The sequence below is a fragment of the Sinocyclocheilus rhinocerous genome, unplaced genomic scaffold, assembly GCF_001515625.1.
Source record: "Sinocyclocheilus rhinocerous isolate Xijiao unplaced genomic scaffold, SAMN03320098_v1.1 scaffold1406, whole genome shotgun sequence".
Classification (NCBI taxonomy): domain Eukaryota; kingdom Metazoa; phylum Chordata; class Actinopteri; order Cypriniformes; family Cyprinidae; genus Sinocyclocheilus; species Sinocyclocheilus rhinocerous.
Genome location: NW_015647095.1, coordinates 1,734,225 through 1,754,687, shown reverse-complemented (window position 1 = coordinate 1,754,687; position 20,463 = coordinate 1,734,225). Strand labels below are relative to the sequence as shown.

At 38.9% G+C, this 20,463-nt stretch overlaps 2 protein-coding genes and 1 long non-coding RNA gene across 3 annotated transcripts in view; 2 read left to right on the top strand and 1 right to left on the bottom strand.

Annotated features, from left to right (window-relative positions):
• Nucleotides 1–348: 348 nt before the first annotated feature.
• Nucleotides 349–4,147, bottom strand: tmem107l (transmembrane protein 107 like). Its single transcript, XM_016513085.1, has 5 exons — nucleotides 3,931–4,147; nucleotides 3,732–3,822; nucleotides 3,573–3,640; nucleotides 686–786; nucleotides 349–461 (listed from the first exon to the last, which is right to left on the bottom strand). Exons 2-5 carry the CDS (start codon nucleotides 3,816–3,818, stop codon nucleotides 349–351), a joined length of 369 nt encoding a protein of 122 aa, XP_016368571.1. The 5' UTR covers nucleotides 3,819–3,822; nucleotides 3,931–4,147.
• Nucleotides 4,148–5,027: 880 nt separating this feature from the next.
• LOC107708793 (uncharacterized) lies at nucleotides 5,028–9,141 on the top strand. Its single transcript, XR_001636412.1, has 3 exons — nucleotides 5,028–5,081; nucleotides 7,982–8,031; nucleotides 9,077–9,141. It is a non-coding gene; the product is annotated as an uncharacterized LOC107708793 (long non-coding RNA).
• Nucleotides 9,142–9,415: 274 nt separating this feature from the next.
• LOC107708778 (E3 ubiquitin-protein ligase HUWE1-like) overlaps nucleotides 9,416–20,463 on the top strand; it is a 50,638-nt gene continuing 39,590 nt past the window's right edge. The window contains exons 1-26 of the mRNA XM_016513084.1: nucleotides 9,416–9,485; nucleotides 9,580–9,678; nucleotides 9,758–9,964; nucleotides 10,071–10,223; nucleotides 10,585–10,647; nucleotides 11,273–11,350; nucleotides 11,475–11,522; nucleotides 11,646–11,814; nucleotides 11,937–12,037; nucleotides 12,218–12,368; nucleotides 12,461–12,588; nucleotides 12,680–12,820; nucleotides 12,941–13,046; nucleotides 13,541–13,645; nucleotides 13,753–13,854; nucleotides 13,963–14,043; nucleotides 14,266–14,372; nucleotides 14,640–14,817; nucleotides 15,750–15,841; nucleotides 15,975–16,177; nucleotides 16,295–16,352; nucleotides 16,547–16,723; nucleotides 16,842–17,087; nucleotides 17,799–17,932; nucleotides 18,343–18,443; nucleotides 18,708–18,896. Coding sequence (XP_016368570.1) covers nucleotides 9,441–9,485; nucleotides 9,580–9,678; nucleotides 9,758–9,964; nucleotides 10,071–10,223; nucleotides 10,585–10,647; nucleotides 11,273–11,350; nucleotides 11,475–11,522; nucleotides 11,646–11,814; nucleotides 11,937–12,037; nucleotides 12,218–12,368; nucleotides 12,461–12,588; nucleotides 12,680–12,820; nucleotides 12,941–13,046; nucleotides 13,541–13,645; nucleotides 13,753–13,854; nucleotides 13,963–14,043; nucleotides 14,266–14,372; nucleotides 14,640–14,817; nucleotides 15,750–15,841; nucleotides 15,975–16,177; nucleotides 16,295–16,352; nucleotides 16,547–16,723; nucleotides 16,842–17,087; nucleotides 17,799–17,932; nucleotides 18,343–18,443; nucleotides 18,708–18,896 — 3,262 coding nt within the window. The 5' untranslated portion in view covers nucleotides 9,416–9,440. The remainder of the gene's footprint in view (nucleotides 9,486–9,579; nucleotides 9,679–9,757; nucleotides 9,965–10,070; nucleotides 10,224–10,584; nucleotides 10,648–11,272; nucleotides 11,351–11,474; nucleotides 11,523–11,645; nucleotides 11,815–11,936; nucleotides 12,038–12,217; nucleotides 12,369–12,460; nucleotides 12,589–12,679; nucleotides 12,821–12,940; nucleotides 13,047–13,540; nucleotides 13,646–13,752; nucleotides 13,855–13,962; nucleotides 14,044–14,265; nucleotides 14,373–14,639; nucleotides 14,818–15,749; nucleotides 15,842–15,974; nucleotides 16,178–16,294; nucleotides 16,353–16,546; nucleotides 16,724–16,841; nucleotides 17,088–17,798; nucleotides 17,933–18,342; nucleotides 18,444–18,707; nucleotides 18,897–20,463) is intronic.

Below are 20,463 nucleotides of genomic sequence, written 5' to 3'. Positions count from 1 at the left end.
GCTCTTCAGATAAAAAAAAAAAAAAAGTTCTACGCACAAAAAAAATGGTTCTACTTCTTTGGGGAAACAAAAATGGTTCTTCTATGGCATTGCTGCAAAAGCCCCCTTTTGGAACCTTTTAGGAGTGTATTTGTAAAAATCGACGCGTTTCAAAAAGGCGGGGCATAGAGGTGAAACAATAATGTACAGTATGTGGAAAATAATGTTTTTTTAACTTTAAACCGCATAAACACATTTTATTACACCAAATACACAAAATAATGTTCTTTTTAGCAGCATCATATGACCCCTTTAAAGAGAATTTATTAATAAGACCATTTATATTCACAGTAATGCATTGACTGTTACTTATTTACTGACTGACCTACAGAAGCCAAAGATCCACAAGTAGATGCTGCAGGTCCATTGCTCAAACAAGAAGAAGAGCAAAGCCACAGAGCCACTGGCGTGACATCCAATAGCTACAAAGTGATGGTTAAATAAAAATCTGTTCCAGTAATTTGATTATAGCATATCAGTAACAACCAGAAATGACTAACTGCTATCATTGTGAATACAATGTAATGGTCAAACACTGCATTAAGAACTGTATTCGTTTTTGGACTGCTCTAGGATAATAAAGGTAAAGATATCCATCTTCTGAAGTGGACAACCAAGTAAGTTGAGCCTGTGGTGGTAAGGATACATAGAAGAGCTTGATTGTTGTTGAACATAGAGACTCCACAGAGGAACCCAACCAGCTCGACAGCAAACAGGCCCAGGGTCACGGATAATGCCACTACAAGGCTGCCCTCCAAAAAAATGGTTAGAAGAAGGTTAATGAGTATATATATATATATATATATATGAGACATCCCATTTTGGTATCCACATCAAATTAAATTTACAAAAGTGATTTTATATACATATAAAGCATATTAAATGCAAGTAAAGTGTCTACGCTCTTCAGATAAAAAAAAAAAAAAAGTTCTACGCACAAAAAAAATGGTTCTACTTCTTTGGGGAAACAAAAATGGTTCTTCTATGGCATTGCTGCAAAAGCCCCCTTTTGGAACCTTTTAGGAGTGTAGTGACTGTGTCAGTTTATTTGTGTGTTTTCATCCATCTTAATGAGAGTGTGTGCAGTCCAGTTGAAGTCAGCTATGCTCAGCTCAGCATGTGCCTCGCAGGCTCACGGACTCATCACTCCTGTGAAGGACTAACTTCTCGGCAGTTCTACAGCATATCAACAAACACCTTGATGTTTGCTAAGAACATAAATATAAATGTACCCTTGTAAGCCGATGGAATACATAATGGAGGTATTTGGATTCACATGAAATACTCTGTGGTGAACTTCTCTCTTCTTACTGCTCCTTTTTTCTATCGTGGGTTTAACTTTTAAAAAGGGTTATTTTATGCTACAATAAGGAGTGCAGCAAATATAGGCTACAGACTGGCAATTATGCTTGAAATAAAAATGATAACTTGTTAAAGTTACAGCACATCTTGTGACTTAAGCAGATGGTTGGCTAATTCTCACTCTCATTCTCCTGGAGTTACCCACCTTCCACTTCCAGCTGAAATGTCAACAGATCATGATTACAGAGTCACATTCAGTGTTCACTCCAAATGTTTCTCTCACCCTGGAAAAATGAAATATCCTATAGTCATAATTCACTCCAAAATTGTGTCATAATTTACATCATGTTGTTCTAAACCTATGTGACTTTCTTTCTTTTGTGGAGCACAAAACAAAATATTTAAAAAGTGTGGTTGTTATGGTCCTTAAAAGGAAAGTCAATGGGGTCCAATGTTCTTTTGTCCACTATTTGGACAAAAACAGTTGAAAAAACATTCTTTAAAATATATATCTTTTCCCCTCACAGCAGAAAGTACATCATATAGGTTTAGAATGACACGAGGATGAGTTAATGATGACAACATCTTGTTTTTAGTATGAATTTGGGGAATGCAGTTAGTATAAATTAAGTAAAAAAGTAAAATTCATATTGCCTGTGCTTATAATTAACAGTTTTTAGGGTACAAAAAATGTTGAAAAATGTGAATGTGAGAAATGTGAAGAATGAACAGGCCCAGTTTGTCGGTCAGTTGTATCAAAATACAACATGTTTTAATTCATCACAATGTGTACAAAATGCGATATTTTCAAGAAAGAAATTTAAAGCAGTTATTTGTAACCACATAAAACCGTCAAAAAGCCTTCAAACATAATTTAGCAATCTAAGAACTCATGGAAAATACTAATTTATTGTGCCTGTGAATATTATTCTGGTTTCAGGATATTCTGGTACGTCAGTCATGGAAGGACAATATCCGCCTGAACCAAGAGGGCAGAGATCCTCATAGAGGCTTCCTCTTAAATCCAAACACTACAACAAAAAGGGTCATCTCATATAGTGCTGGAATCACACTGAAATGTAGAGAGAAAACATGATTGCAAAAATTTTCTTAAAAGACTAATTTAAAGGGGTCATATGATGCGATTTAAATTTTTCTTTTCTCTTTGGAGTGTTACAAGCTCTTGGTGCATAAAGAAGATCTGTAAAGTTGCAAAGACTAAAGTCTCAAATCCAAAGAGATATTCTTTATAAAAGTTAAGAGTCAACCATGCCTACCTAAAACGGGTCGTTCTAACACGCCCCCACATATCTACATCACTATGTGGAAATATTAGCATAATGCCGCCCAAATGTGCACGCAAAGAAAGAAGGCGTAACTTTAATTCTTGCTGTTGAGGCCGCTGCCATGTTGTGGAGTCGCTGTGTGTTTCGTTGTAAAAACTACTTTGTTTGATCTTCCAAAAGAGGACACAACTAGAAATCAGTGGTTAAGTTGTATTTACAACACTGTTCCGGAACAGTTCAACCCAAATATTCAGATGTGTGCAGCACATTTTATGGAGGACTGTTTACTGATCCTGGGAGAGTAACGTTTGACTAAAATGCCGGCAGTTCTGACTCACGTAAGTTAATGAGTATATATATATATATATATATATATGAGACATCCCATTTTGGTATCCACATCAAATTAAATTTACAAAAGTGATTTTATATACATATAAAGCATATTAAATGCAAGTAAAGTGTCTACTTTAATGTTCAAATAACTTTTGTGGAAAAAAATATGGGTGAAATAATGTTCCATCATCATTAACAGATTTTGACCTGTACTTTATAAAATGTATAAAAGAAAAAGTGATCATACTAAATTTTATTATATTTTAAATTATTAAAAACTTCTTGCTGACTAATGGGTAAAACCTGGTGGTTAGAAGGATAGTGGCAAAGATTGGTAAAGATTTAAAATCACAGGTAATTAGTTTTGGGGGCTGCATTGTGATCCTGAAATATAGTTTTTTAAGTTAGGGTTTTTTAAACTTTGGGGAATTTAATATGTTTATTTAGGAGGAAAGATGCACTAAATTGATCAAAAGTGATTAAAAAAATATACGGTATATATATTTTTTTACTTTTTACTAATCAAAGAATCCTGGGGAAAAAAATGTACTTGTCATTGGCCTACATACTTGTGAAGCAATTGAGAATGCGCAAGGCATGTTAACATACCGTGTGTCCTCTAAACTGTATTCTTCATTAGTGTAATCCAGTGGTAGGCAGGCTCTGACACTGTTCTCCTGTGGGATGACGGTTCAACACTTAATCACAGGCCTGACAGCAATGATATCCTGCGATACAACAGTGATTAAACACAGGAGAAGTTCTTACCCGGGACCAGAATATGATGATGACTATTACAAGGTGAGCGATGAGAGTCAGGAAACGGGCTGGCACCAGACTGCTTACCACCGACATTGAACTACACAGAAAACAACATCATGTGAGACTTAACTGTGCAAACGAACATAGCAATAAAGCCTTATGCATCTTGTAAATTCGCGGTTTACACAAAAGTTGTGACACTAACCGCGGATGTACGTACCAGCTCTCTAAAAGGTGTTAAAACCTGCTAATATAGTTCAGTTGGCGTGCAGAAAGTAAGTTTGTTTCTAACAGATGACAAAGCAGAGCCTAAATATAACGCTTTTTGGCAACAGTTATACTTATCTACAAAACCTGTGGACAGTCTTTCGCTATAACGTTAAGCTTCAGTTGCTACGACAACACTCTTCTTCTATTTGTGGAATCGGTTACGTACTAAAAACTGACCATTAAACAGCTTTTTGCTGCCACCTACTGGCAGGAGTCACTATGTGACTGGTTCTCATGCAGAGGGGACGCACAATATCTTAATTATTTATAAACAATTATATTTAGATAATTCGTTCATTTTTGCTTTAGAGAAAAAAAATGAAATATTACATGCACTTTTTCACTGCAGCATGAAATTCTGGCAAGTTAAACACAATTTAAATTCGTCCCATAAACAACTGTCTGTAAACTGGTGTTATTGGCAAATTCTTGAAATTAATCATGATTAATTATTTTAATATACAGACAGCCCTAGTGTGTGGTAGGCCTAGTAAAAAATCTGAAAACAAATTCATGTTTTTGTTATAGCCTAATTTTAGCAGAAATACAATAGGGGCATTCACTGTTTTGGAGGGAATGAATCGAATATTTTTTTTGACAATAGAGGCCTTAGAGTTATTGATAACTTTTATTAAGAATTATATCTCTAAAGCACATGCAAGACAGTTTAAGAATATTTTACATTATAATGGCAAACGCCTTTGCTGTTTGGGATTCAGGGTGTGAATCTGTGACATAGGCATCCACATTTTAAAATTTAATAATTATTTGTATTATTTTATCCTGTTTGCAACAGGTTTTTTATTTTTTGACAGTGCTTTTTGAGTATCTGACGATACACAAAGAAGCGAGCCATGTATGACCGAAAATGGATTATCATACAGAAATATTTCTTATTATACTGATGAATACTGATCATATTTTATATCGTTCAGTTCGCCTGTCTAGGAGCAGATCACTGACGGGCTGGTCTGCGTGACCACAGCAGGTTACTATTGGAGCAGAGGAAGCCAACTGAAATATCGCGAGATTTATATCCCCACTCGCTGCTGTAAGATGGAGAAGTTATGTTGAGGCGCAACCGAGGTAAGAGCTTAAATTAGTCTTTGTTAGGTAGAGACGTCTGTGGCTGACTCTACATGACCGTTAACAATATCGGACGGTTTTTCTCGCAAATTGTACGCGTATACTGTTGTTAAAATAAGTGTTTTGGATGGAAAGACCAGACACTTTGCTAATATAAACCGCCATTTTTAATTTGCAGTCAGACTGTCGAGCATTGTGGTGTGTTGTATGCGCGATGTGCGCGTGCATAGACTGAAATCTATTTACGAAATCTATTTTTCCGTAGGCAGAATCTCTAAAATGAAATGTAATAAACGTACATGAGTGAAGATTATGGGGAATTGGCGGATACATTCATATGGTTCTGTAAAGGGATCACGACGAAAAGCATGTGAATGTGGTAGCATGTGCCTATGTGATAAATGAGTTGCACAATATGAGTTTTTGTGTTGGATTTATGCATTTTCAGTCCTCACGACCTTAAAATTAGGCTTCAGACATTGTGTACTCTGGATATGGATGCTCATACCCATAAATATGCTGAATCGTCAAGTCCAGCAACAGTCTTGACACCTACATTCCTCTTATTTGGCCTTTAGGGGTTTACATATTTCCGTCCTCGGTAATCTGTTATGTTGTCCATTTATAGTATACAATTTTCTATCAGAGAAGTATCCACTGTTTATATTCCCCAATGCACCCCAGGAAATCTGACTCATATGATCTATTATAGAGATTACTGCTGATGGATAATATGGGTCAGTGTAACCAAATTGACCCTAACTGATGTTGTAAAGTGCCCCCCTTCCAAAAAAATCAACATCACATTGATGTATGTACAGTATGTATTTGTGAACTTTCCACCCTGTTTGTCTTGTTTTATGGTGTAAACTGTTGCTGATGACAGGAATGAAGAAATGAAACCTGTTAATTCCAAACTACAGTATAGAGTATAACAGTCGTTTTCAATAAATGAGAAAAAGTATTAAAATCTAATTTCAGTCATTACATAAGTGTAATAAATTCATTTTCAAACTAGTTATTAAGTGAAATAATATTAGAATGAATAAAACTTATATTTGGAAAATATATATTTCATACCATAACTTCATATGGTTCATTATTATCTCTTAATGTAGTGCATTAAGAAAAAATATCCAGACTGATTGATTGCAAAATGCATTAACTTTTCTTTAAATTAAAGTTAGGCTGAGAAATTCCATCATATCTCAAACCTTCAGTATTTAATACTTTTAAGTATTATTTCAGATAAATGTGTTTTTAATTTGATAAAGTAGACTTTAGCATCATGTGTGACACGCTACGTTCGCACCAAATGCAGCTACGCACAAGTGCAGCAGTAAAAAGCGAGAAATTGAGCCGTCCACTGGAAGTCAGTGTTATGGTAGGCCCTAGTGGGGAATGATTCAGCGAGATATTCTGCGTTTCTAAGCTAACCAAGCAAACCAACGCATGCACGAGCACCTCGTCAGTCGCCACCGCGAGCGCCTCACCGGCCACAGTTCATCGAGACGAAGCGCTTGCTGAAGATGTGCGATAATATACGCTACGGTACGGTTGTGTCGGCGTGTAAGCTCTGTGACAGACGCCGTTTTTGTGAGCTAGAGTTCTGAGGGAAGTGAGCGGGTTTGCCGGAGCAGGCCGGCTGAGCCGGGCTCGAGATTAGTCCAGAGCATGTGAGCAGCTTGGAGGAAAAATATGGACCTGTGTAGCTTCGCTCCTGACGAGTTCCGCCACAGTCGAGCCGCATATTAAGGATTTGGCGAGTGTTTGTTGGAAAAGAGGGGCTTTGGATGAGATTTCAGCAGTGAGTATAGGGATTGCGGGTTTGTGTTGACGTGTTGAGGGGAATTATATGCTTGGTGCCTCGTAGCTCGCGAGCTCACATTCAACGGTCAAATTTTCCCACAGTCCGTTCACGGTAATTCCTTACAGTTTATTCAAAAACTGGCGATCATTGTTTTATTTGCGCCGTTTAATAGGAATGCCGTGACTATGTTTATCCGCAAAACTTAGCTTGCTGACTGAGGTAACGTTAGCTTGTTAGCAAGGAAAAAACTAGCTAGCATGTTAGCTGTCTTTTTTCACGAATTGTAACGTTACTCCGTTTTCTGTCGTCTTTTCGTTAGTTAATGAAATGACATTTCGAGTTATTTGTTTATTTCCAGAGTGGTTGTGTTACTTTCACTTGTACTTAAATTTGTTTGTTTACGGCGTTATAGTTTCGTTTAAGGTGAACGCTCCAGCTAGCTAATGTCATTGTAATTTTCGGTATTCGGTAACTAGCTGCTGTGTTGTTCTCTCGACTACAGCACACGTTGGTTCTCTGTCAAGAACGAAGTTAGTGTCTTTCTTTAGTAATTAAGTTTGTTTAAATGGCATAGATAAAATTTTTGTCAAATGTGTGGGCTCATTTTTCCATGTCAGGTTCCTTGATCACAGGCCAGTGCTTCTCTTTGGCCGGGTTCAAGGTCCTAAATGAGTTTTGTTTCTTAGAAGGAGCCAGTAGGTTTCTAAGAACGCTACATTAACAGCCTCTTGTTTCAAAAAGAGCAATTTAACTGGTTAAATTCAGTAAGGACGTGTTGGTGAGATGCTAGGGATTGTCTGTGCCCAGAATCGATGCCCCATATCTGAACCAATGTGGGTTGCTTTTCCCTTGGCTTGCTCACAGACTTTCAGTCTGACAGTTTTCTTTCGACTGACCTTGATTTTTATTCTACAGCTAATTAGTATGGGATTGTTTTTGACCATTTAGAAGAAATAGTTTTTTTGATATATATAGCCTAGTTTTACATTAATGCCTTCGGAGAGTTTTTGCTTTTGGCAGCAAGATCACAAAAATTCTTATGTTTATTGTCTGGGATTGTTTCACTTTCATCTATCTTTTTTTACTTTAGGTTTTGCACATGAAAAATGCCGTTAAGTTGGAATTGCCAAATCATATACCGTAAGTATCTGCTTAAACATGGAGCTGATGAATATTTACATTGGCATGAACATGTTGGCATTTCGGCCTACATTTGGATCTTTGATTATTCATATGTATGATACCCTTGGTTATCTGCATTCTAAACCTCACTTAACACCAGGTGAAGGAGTGTTTCACACTTATTATTTAGAAGCAGAGTTAGGGCCACTTTTGTGGTGTTAACCACACTTTGCGGTACCACACTTGTGCCGTGTGAACCATTGTGGTGTTTGAATGTTACGGTTACATGCTTGGCAACAAACATCTTGTGCTTAACATGCTTTAGACCAGGGGTGCCCAAACTCGGTCCTGGAGGGCCGGTGTCCCGCAGAGTTTAGCTCCAACCCCAATTAAACACACCTGAACCAGCTAATCAAGCTCTTACTAGGCATACTAGAAACTTTCTCGGCAGGTGTGTTGAGGCAAGTTGGAGCTAAACTCTGCAGGACACCGGCCCTCCAGGACTGAGTTTGGGCACCCCTGCTTTAGACAGTCACAGAAACACTGTGTTGTCTAAACAGTAGTACGTTGGCGGGGGAAATGTCAAATGGTAACGGAAAATGTGTCAGTGTGTCAAAGAGATCATTTCAATCTTACCTTTGTAGTCTGAAAAGTCCATTCAGGAAAATCTTGATAGTACAGTTTGTCATAATTTGAGGATTCACAATGCTAGATGCTTTATGTAAACAGGTTGTGTGCTGCTTTCATCTAATCAGTGACACTGACAATAAGTACATAAATACAGGGTTTAGGAATGTACTGTGAAACGTCATGTTATGAAAACCCAGGATGAAATTCGGGTGAAGTATTAGAAGTATGAAACAAGATAACTTCGAATTTTGTTTACCCAGGTTTAGAATGAGCCAGGATTAACTTTTTAAGTGTGAAAAGTCATTTAGTCTTTTTTCATATGTGATACTCTGGCAATGCTAAGCTTAAATGTCACATGGTGGCATGTAAATGAGTATTATTCACTGTTCATTTGACTGAGCTTCTCTCTCATCATTTGATGTGTTCTCCGTAGGAATCGAGTGTAGAAATTAGTGACCATGAAGGTTGACAGAAGCAAATTGAAGAAAACCCCCACTGGGTTTAGGAATGTACTGTGAAACGTCATGTTATGAAAACCCAGGATGAAATTCGGGTGAAGTATTAGAAGTATGAAACAAGATAACTTCGAATTTTGTTTACCCAGGTTTAGAATGAGCCAGGATTAACTTTTTAAGTGTGAAAAGTCATTTAGTCTTTTTTCATATGTGATACTCTGGCAATGCTAAGCTTAAACATGGTGGCATGTAGATGAGTATTATTCACTGTTCATTTGACTGAGCTTCTCTCTCATCATTTGATGTGTTCTCCGTAGGAATCGAGTGTAGAAATTAGTGACCATGAAGGTTGACAGAAGCAAATTGAAGAAAACCCCCACTGAAGCGGTCAGTAAGCAGGATTTCTGTGCATTTGGAGTATTTGAGGTTGTGTGCACTTGCGTTTCCTCATAGTTGACATGTTCTTGCACTCCTCCTCCAGCCTGCCGACTGCAGGACTCTCATAGAAAAGCTGAAAGGATGCAGCGATGAACAGCTGTTGCTGGAACTGCTGCAAATCAAGACCTGGAACATTGGCAAGGTATATGCCAGCACCTCTAGCATCATGGTGTTTAATATGCATGTTCAGATCTCTAATGACGACCTGTTTCTCTTCACAGTGTGAGTTGTATCATTGGGTAGACCTGCTGGACCGTTTCGATGGCATCCTCTGTGATGCAGGGCAGACAGTGGAAAACATGTTGTGGTTGTTGGTGTGTGACCGGCCAGAGAATGGGCAGCTAAAAGCCTTATTGCTGGCGGTGCTCAACTTCACTGCACTGTTAATCGAATACAGTTTTTCAAGACACCTGTACAGCTCTATAGAGGTACCACAACTCCAGACTGATACAACAAAACCTGCTTCTGTTAGCCTTAAATGGTTTATTGCGAGTTGATTTTGAGCATTTGCTTTTTTCTTTTTTGTGTCTGTAGCACTTGACCACCCTTTTAGCATCATGTGACATGCAGGTGGTTCTGTCTGTGCTGAATCTCCTGTATGTGTTCAGCAAACGTTCCAATTACATCACCAGACTGGGCTCAGATAAGAGGAGCCCACTGCTCACCCGTCTTCAACATCTGGCTGAGGTATGAAAGCTTGACTTTGTCACGTCAGCATATTTATTTTCTCAGTTTTGATTGCTGAAGTCTAGAAGATTGAAATGCCAAGTCTGAAAGCAGCTGCATATCAAAGGTCTTTGAAATGCATGTGGCTAATACTGCAGCAGCAGTATGCAGTGTTTTACCTTTTTTACCTTTGTCAATTTTAAAAGTTTAATCCATGACTTGCATCTTTGATAAGTTCAGTTGTTTAGTATCGGTTCTAACCAAAGCAGCATGATGACCTGGTTTTGTACAGACAGGTGCTTTCATGGTGACATTTCAAGGCTGATGCTAGTTATCTTTCATCCTACACCTTTTCCTGACTCTTTTATTCCCGCTGTCCTAGAGCTGGGGTGGGAAAGAGAATGGCTTTGGTCTTGCGGAGTGTTGCAGAGATCTGCCGATGTCGGTATGCTATTTTGTCCTATTACATATACTGTCATTGTGAACATGGGGGAAAAAACATGATAGTTTTTAGAGTTGTGTGTGAGCACCATTGTTAAGATGTTCATGGTTAAGTAGTAGGGATAACCCAGGGCTAGACCCTATTGGACCAGTGTAGCGTTGTTACTAAATCCCACGTCCACAATCATTTTAATACAATTTTAATGCAAACTTATGTGACTTTCTAATTCATAACGGCTAAATTTTATGAATTATGATTTTCTTTGATTTAAATGTCTCTACGGTAAAGTAACCAAAAGGAGTGTTGGTTGCAAATTATAGAAAGTTGGATATTATACAAAATTCAGTTCTGAAATAGTAAGTAATATCACTATCTATAGTATCATTTTAAAGTGCATTTAATCATTTATTGCTGCTTTGTTTTGTAAAAAAAAAACCAAAAATCTTTAATTATGTAAAAATTATTTTATGGCATGTTAAAATGTTACTAAAATGACTATTTATCATATTTTTGCTGGAGCAAGTGAAAAAGTTGACAGGAAAAGTACTAACCAGGCCGTCCTTGTTTAGTCCTGCAATTTACAAGTTTTAGTTTTTTTTCCTGATGTGTCTATATTTGTGTTATGCAGAAATATCCACCGAGTGCTACCACATTGCACTTTGAGTTCTATGCAGAACCCAGCTCTGAGGTCAAAGTGGAGAAAAAGGTATGCATGGAGTCATGCTTCCCTTTATTTTGCCATTCTCGTTCAACATTGTTATTTTTTTGTTAAGCAAACAATTCATTTCTTTGTGCTTAACCTTTGTTGTACCTTTTTGCCCTCTCAACAGTCGAGCAGTAATACGCTACACTACATTCATATCGAACAACTTGATAAGGTGAGTTCCCCTAGTTGTTTTCATTTGCTGTCCTTGTGGACCAGTTAATGGAAGCACATAGACCTTTAATAGCTATTGATTACACTTTAATCTGATTTTTGCTTTTCCCCGGTGTGCCCTCAGATTTCCGAGAGCCCCTCAGAGATCATGGAGTCTCTGACAGCTATGTACAACATCCCTAAAGACAAACAAATATTGCTTTTCACACACATTCGCCTGGCTCATGGCTTCTCTAACCACAAGAGGAGACTGCAGGCTGTGCAAGCCAGACTGCATGCCATCTCCATACTGGGTGAGTTGACCCATCTGGTACTGACAAAAATAAGTACAGGTATTTATTTTCATGAAACCGCACTAGGTTCTCGCTTTCTGTCTAGTGAGGTTGATGTTATGTGTGTTTTTTTTTTTTTGCAGTGTACTCAAACGCCCTCCAGGAGTCAGCCAATAGCATACTCTACAATGGGCTTATAGAGGAGCTAGTGGATGTACTTCAGATCACAGACAAACAGTTGGTGGTGGGTAGCAATTATTAATCTTTATTTCTAACACTATATGGCATATATGTACTTGTTGCGTTATTTAGAGTGATTGCCAAGAATTGGCAGTATTGCACTACTCAAAGATATGTTTTCAAAAAACAGAAATGATGCTTTTAGATTTATTTCATTTATGAACCCTCAATTGTATTGTTACAGGACATTAAGGCTGCCTCTTTGCGCACGTTGACATCCATAGTTCACCTGGAGCGCACTCCCAAGCTCTCCAACATCATCGACTGCACAGGAACGGCCTCCTATCATGGATTTCTGCCTGTGCTTGTCCGCAACTGCATCCAGGCTATGATTGGTGAGGAGATAGACTTTTAGCTCTAATTTCTTTACTTGAACCGTTTTCTTAGGTTTCAGGTTTGGTGAATTCTGTTCTTATTTTTGCTTCAGACCCACTTATGGAGCCGTACCCCCACCAATTTGCCACAGCCCTCTTCTCCTTCCTCTACCACCTGGCTAGTTATGATGCTGGTGGAGAGGCCCTAGTATCTTGTGGTATGATGGAGGCATTGCTAAAGGTTGGTACTTTGGTGCTTCCTCATTTTTGGAGCATTTAATGAGAAGGTGATATGTGAGGATGTATTGTGAACCGTGCCACTTCCACATCAGGTGATCAAGTTCCTTGGGGACGAGCAGGACCAGATTACCTTTGTGACGCGGGCAGTAAGAGTTGTGGATCTCATCACCAATCTGGACATGGCTGCTTTTCAGTCCCACGGCGGCCTCTCAATCTTTATCTGCAGACTGGAGGTACTGAAAGCCCCCCCCAGCACAACTCGTTCAGCCCCTTGTTTTTCTGCGTAGACTATTCAGCTTTTTGCCCTCTGCCCTTTTGTTGACGGAATGTGACCCCATTGTTTCTCTGTGCAGCATGAGGTTGACCTCTCCAGGAAAGAGTGCCCTTTTGTAATCAAACCAAAGATCCAGAGGCCCAGCACAGCTACTGAGACAGAGGACATGGACACAGATATGGACAGTTAGTACCATCTCTGTTATGTTTACTGCATGGGGCAATATATTTAGTTTATCCTTATTCAAAACCGTGTATAGTATCCACACACTGTCTCATCTACACACTAGGCCAGGGTTTTGTAATAATTTGTGGATTTGTTTTTGTGGTTCACGTCCCTGTTTGCTCAGGGTCCCCAGAATCATCCTAACCTTATGGTACTGGTTGTAAGAATGCATATTTTATATCCCCCATTTTAGGCTAATTAATTATTTTAAAAAAATCTGGCATTATTCATAAAATCTGGTTATCATTGTTATTCTGGTTACACAATAAACTGTATCTGACATTTCATTCAACAAACTCCTATGCCTTCTCTTTGGGCCACCCCGTCACGCAAGTAAATACTAAGAACACATATTCCAAGTCTTCTGAAGCTATATAATAGAAATTAATGGTTTGCAATCGTATGAGTACTAACTACATTTTTAAGTTAGTAAAAAATGCTTTTGTCAATGTAGTGTCAGAGGTTGCCATGGAGAGCAGTCCTGGCCCATCCACTTCTGGTTCCAGAGCAGAGATGGATTTGCGAGGACAGAGCAGTGCAGCCAGCACTCCCAGAGCAGGTACAATAAGTATACTTGCAAGTCAGCGGGTCTCCTTTATATTAGTACAGGTCTACAGGAGAAACTGTGGACAGTTTGGTAATGCATATTTTCTTCTTTCTTAACAGGAGTGCAGTGCATTCCTCAGAGGGCCGCTCTGTTGAAATCTATGTTGAACTTTTTGAAAAAAGCCATTCAGGACCCTGCATTCTCTGACGGCATTCGTCATGGTATAAAACTGTATTTAATGATGCTTTAATTTTTACATTGTGGTAAATTTTTTTCAGCGTTTTTATTTGCTGAAAGTGATATTCATTGCCTTTGCACTCTCTTTATAGTAATGGATGGGTCCCTCCCTACCTCTCTGAAACACATCATCAGTAATGCAGAGTATTATGGACCCTCACTGTTTCTCCTGGGTAAGCACATGGAGAACAATACTTCTGGTGCTGCTGATATATTAGCCGAACTCTTTATGCTCAACATTTTGTAGATCTGTCTTTAAGGTCACAAAGTAGAAAATTGCAGCATAGTATGGTTAAAAGGCCCTTTGTGAATTTAATTGGTTTGAATCTTGACTAGTTTATTTGTCTACCCTCTATATTTCTTTCTAATTCTATTTCTCTTGTTCTCGGTTTCAGCGACGGAGGTGGTGACAGTTTTTGTGTTCCAGGAGCCCTCTCTACTGTCATCTCTGCAGGACAATGGTCTCACCGATGTCATGCTACATGCACTGCTCATTAAAGATGTGAGTCTGCCTTAACAAAATAACTTGTCTCTGCACCATCTCTCTTTCCCTTTTATTTTTGTGCCCACACATTCTATCCATTTTAAAACTCCTTTTGTCTGTTTCAATGTCTTTCACCACCCCCTGTTCAGTCGTTCTAGACCCTTTGTATCCCTTTTCCCCACTAAATCCTTTTGTAATGTTTTTCCATCGCTGGATTCCTCCCTCTTGGATAGTCCAGCAACTCATGGCGTATTTTAGACCCATTTTATGCCTTTGTTTCTACAGGTCCCTGCTACCAGAGAGGTGCTGGGTTCCCTGCCTAATGTCTTCAGTGCCCTGTGCCTGAATGCCCGTGGTCTGCACTCATTTGTGCAATGCCAACCCTTTGAACGGTTGTTCAAGGTGCTGCTCTCGCCAGACTACCTGCCAGCCATGCGCCGTCGACGCAGCTCTGACCCACTAGGTGAGTGGCCCCTATAGGTGTACCTGCAGGGTGTCCGCGGGTCCTTAAAAAGTCTTAATGTCTTAAATAGCGTTTTCCCAATATAAGGCCTTAAAAAGTCTTAAAATGTAACATTTCTTATTTGTATACTCATAAATGCATTTAAAACATTAATCAGGGTGGCCGCTGGTCCGTAAAAAGTCTTAAAATGTCTTAATTAAAGTTTTCCTAAAATAAGGCCTTAAAAAGTCTTAAATGTCTTAAATTCAGATTCAGTAGGTCTTAAATATTTTTGGTCACATTACCACAAACATTTCTCCAGTCTGACGGACCCAGTGAGTGTCCATCAAGAGTACTTTTTCCCCCCGCTGTAGTTAAATACATCTAAATGCCACTTCAGGTGCAGCTTATGTCTGGATTGCAGAAATGAATTTTGTTGATACCGATTTCATTTGCTTGGTGACAGCCCAAATGTCTTATTATTCTAATTCATTGATTAAATGTAAGAATTTGACTCAAAAGATATTGCACACTTATAGAAAAATGGCTTTATAAAGGTAAAATGCCCATAAAAGGTAAAAATCTATTTAAACTTATTGGAAAAGAAAAATGGCTTTATAAAGGTAAAAATCTATTTAAACTTATTGGAACAGATTAATTTCTATCTGACCACCACACAGAATATGAAGAATATCAAAAGCTTTAGGAGTCAGCTGTCCACGAAAGTCCTTAAGATACCAGCATGATAAAACACTCAATCAGTTGAATGAATGACTCAGTGACTCACTCATTTAGTGTCTTACCACCACTTACTGGTAGTTCAGTTGAGAAGTATTTTGAAAAGTATGTTAAAAAGTCTTAAATTTAACTTGTTCATGTCTGCAGAAACCCTGACCTGTCTTTGGAGATAATAGGATTGTGTTTCTAACAGACAGTTTAATTTTATGAAACAGGTGACACTGCTTCTAACTTGGGCAGTGCAGTTGATGAGCTAATGCGGCACCAGCCCACACTTAAAACAGATGCTACAACAGCCATCATCAAGGTAAAGTGGATAGTGCTGAAACATTTTGACACATCGTCTTTAAGAAATGCCCTTTATTGCAGTTTTATATGCATATTTATACTTACTTTTGTTCTGAGACCTTGAATTTGATTATTAACTTGACCTTTAACAGTTGCTAGAGGAGATCTGCAACTTAGGCCGATCGCCAGAATACATCTGCCAGAAACCTTCCATACAGAAAGCAGATGGGACCGTCACGGTGCCTCCAGCTCGCTCGAACCATGCTGCAGAGGAGGCATCCAGTGAGGATGAGGAGGAGGAAGAGGCTCTACATACCTTTAGCCAACAGCAGGGGGAGCCAGAAAGCAACAGGCAGTTAGTGCATCAAAATAGCTTCTAGTGTCCCTTGCTTTCAATGCCATGTGTGAGAAATCTATATTGTTTTAGATATATTTAATATACCATTTTTTAACAAATTAATGGTTTTTACAGAGTGGTGGGAACAGAGGAGCGAATCCCCATTCCTCTTATGGATTACATTCTGAATGTGGTACGTGCAGAGCTAGACCCTTTGCATCTTGTCTTGTACTTTTCCCATCTCATTATTATTCTTCAGACTGTCTATTCTGGCTCAATCTTATTGCATTCGCACAGTTCATTGGCTGTTTGTCAAAATGCATTGTCAAAATTTAGATGAGACTTTGCTCCACGGACTGGAACTAAAATATGTGCCTTTCCTTTTAGATGAAATTTGTGGAGTCCATTCTTAGTAACAACACAACAGATGACCACTGTCAGGAATTTGTCAGTCAGAAAGGACTCCTGCCACTGGTGTCAATCCTTGGGCTGCCCAACCTGCCCATTGACTTCCCCACCTCTGCTGCCTGCCAAGCTGTGGCAGGAGTCTGTAAATCTATACTGGTAAGATTGACACCTACCTGTAGGAAATGTAGTTTTCCCCTAATAATGCTTTAGATGCTGTGATATTTAGTGTTTTAATTTTATTCTTTTATCCCCTCACTTTCTTACTGTGCCTTAGACTTTGTCCCATGAGCCGAAAGTTCTCCAGGAGGGTCTGTGTCAGTTGGACAGCATACTGTCTGCTCTGGAGCCTCTTCATCGACCCATCGAGGTTCCTGGTGGCTCTGTGCTGCTCCGAGAGCTGGCCAACGCAGGCCATGTTACGGACGCCACACTGTCGGCACGCGCCACCCCGCTGCTGCACGCCCTGACGGCAGCACATGCATACATCCTCATGTTTGTTCATACCTGCAGAGTTGGACAGGTATGCATATAGGCAGCTATACAGTTTCCAGTATTAGGACTGCAGCTAATCATATTTTGATAATTGATTAATCTGCTGATTATTTCTTTGATGAATCAGTTAAAAAAATTATTTAAATTGGAAAAAATTATTTAAACCTTAATTACAAAGTTATTCCTCATCCTGCCCAATGTTGTCCTCCAAACAATGTGCAATTTGAAGGAAATGAAAGCATCTATGCTTTATATGTGCAATTAAACATTATGTGCAGAAAAAGGGGGTTACAGTTTAAACTGATTGCTTACCATTTGAAAGAAGTTCAAATCAATTTAAAAAACACTGACTAAATGTTAACTGGTTGAAGTTAGGAGGAACATACATTCACTTTTCAATCATTTAGATAAACATATTACACTTATACTGTTACAATAGCTGATATAACTGATAAAAATACAGTTACTTGTTTTGCATGTAGAATTGTCTAAAAATAAATATTTTTGAAAGTTATTTTTTCAGTTATTGTGCTGCATCTGATTGTGTGTGCTGGTGCTCATAATAATCAGATGTTGATTATTTTCATTATCGTATATAATCAGTTTTCACATTTAGTTGTTGCTGCTCTAATATTTAACAATTAGTGACTAAGCAAAAAGAGTCTGGAAGTGTGAGAAGCTGTTTAGAGTGTGAGAACTGATGTGGTGTTAACAATACCTCATGTTCCTATTCTTTCAGAGTGAGATCCGTGCTATCTCAGTGAATCAATGGGGATCTCAACTGGGTCTGAGTGTTCTGAACAAACTGAGTCAGCTCTACTGCTCTCTAGTGTGGGAGAGCACTGTGCTGCTGTCCCTCTGTACACCAAACAGGTTAGTACTGCTCTCACCTCACATGGTGGACCTTTCACTAATCCACTCCATAGGCACTTTTAAATCCACCATCTATTTTGTAAATGCATGTTATAGATCTTATTGTGAATGTAAATGTTTCTTTTTTTGACCTCGTATTGTTTAACTAAAATGTCATAAATTGATCTTCCGGTGAAACACTTTTCTCTGATGTATGCTAGATTTCTCCAGTTATTTAGTCCACTTAAACCTTGCTCCTTCGCAACTGACTGCAATGCAATGCTTGCATTTGTTTTTGAGTGACATTTGTCACAATATGGGGGGGGGGGGGAATTCTGTTGCTGCTTACTACTATACAGCATAGAATTAGGCTAGGTGATTGTCTGCTAACTAAAACTGATTGTTTTTATTTATTCATTTGTCTTTTGCAGTTTGCCTCCTGGCTGTGAGTTTGGTCAGGCCGACATGCAGAAACTTGTGCCTAAAGAGGATAAACCATCCAGCAGCACAGCAGCTGCAGGAAGGAGAACTGGTAAACATACTGCAATAACTGCATAGTGGCAATTTCACAGTAAAATTATTTATAAAGCTCACTACCTTACTTTGCCTCCTTATTTGATAAGATTTTATATGTACACTTTTTTGGGGGTTATTTTAGCCATCAGTTTCTCTCTTTTATTTCCTCTTTCCTGTCTTTTTGCACCTCGGTTCCTTTTATTTGCATTTCATGTCCTTTTTTTTTTTTTGCTGGTTTGCATTTGCTTTTTCTTTTCTAAAGCCCTTCTCTCTCCATCAGCTGAGACTGAGACCCTGTCTGTGGGGGTGGATCCCTCTGCTCAGGGTTTGCTGGAAGGAATGGGCCTGGATGGAGACTCTCTCGCTCCCATGGAGACAGATGAGCCCACAGCCACTGACCCAAAGACCAAGTCCAAACTCACCCCTGCCATGGCAACACGCATCAAACAAATTAAGCCTCTGCTCTCAGGTCAGAGCCAATAGAGCGGTCTCAACCATTTTAATCTGTTATTTAATAAGTAAAATGAGAAACCCTGAATAACATTGCATCTATCTCCACTATCACCGTCTTTGCGGTGGTCTTTTGAGCGTAGAATCTTTAGTACTTCTATTCCTCAGCTGCGCAGCATATACCAGACACCACTCCCAAGTTGCTCTTTGCAGGAATGAACCTTTCAACAACCAAGAGAGACTCCCTGAACAGAAGGAGACATGAACATTTATACCTTGTAGTTGAGTAAAAAATCAATGTCACTATCTGACTTCACCACAGACAATTTAAACAGCTACCAGTTGTTAATATAATTACAGTAGCTTGAGCTAATTCCCTGAATTCCCCGAATACTTACAATCCAATCCAATACTTCCCTGAAGTATGGTGACGGCGTCCCGTCAAGAAGCTACTATCACTACCTTAATCACACATGAGCACACAGGTCTTTAGCATCTATACACTCTCACTGCCCTTCTCCGCTGTATGCTGGTCTGACACAGGATCTTTAATACTAACTCCGAGTATTACAGCCTCAGCCCGAGGAAGACTCTATAGTCTCCCAACACTATCACGGTCTTTGCGAATTGGTTATACTGATCTGGTCATTGGTTTGTCATATGACTGTTAGTAGGGCTGGGCAAAAAATAGAATACAATTTTCATGCGAATCTCGTCAGTAAAGCCGCTTCTGGTGATTAGTAGTAAATCTCCAGCACGTGCTTTCAGATGGAGCGGCAATTTACTACTAGGGGTCGACCGATATGTGTTTTTCAGGGCTGATACCGATTATTACAGTTCAAGTGGATTGTAGTAGTATTATGTATATCATACTGCACCACAGTAATATATTTCTGATAATTCCTTTAAGCTAACCCAAACTTATATATTGTTGACGGGTTGTCATGGGGAACTTTTAAGTTTCTGTAGCCTATGTAAGTGTTTCCCATACACTGATTTATTTGTGGCGCCTGCCACAATATCAAAACTGACTGCCACAAATACATTTTCCAAAAGTCTTTGACTTCGTTGAATGAACATGAGCACTGCAGGTGTCAAAATTGAAATTGTCTTCAGAAAATTTTGGATGTCATTTTTATTTAATCTTGCATGTAATATCTGATAAAGCAGCATTTGTGAGCGGCAGTTCTGGAGATGTTGTTCATGTATTTATGTCCTCATGTAGTGAGACGACAGAAGCTGAAATCACCGCGAGCGTCGCACACTTTGTATGTGTAGAAAACAAAACCACGCGTCTGTACCATTTACATACACAGAGACACGCAGAACATGCAGGATTCATATTTAAATAGTATTTTTTGCGGCTTAATATTTACAGATAGTAGTCCATATAGCGACTCTATTGAAGTGTACTGACCTACTTTTGATTACCGTATTGGCCCGAATATAAGACGACCCTGATTATAAGACGACCCCCCTTTTTCCAGATGTACCTTTTGGAAAAAGGCTTTTTAAAAAACAAATCTTGTTTTTTCTCAGTAAAACACATTTTGTCTTCAATTATTTTCATATTGCATATTTTTCCT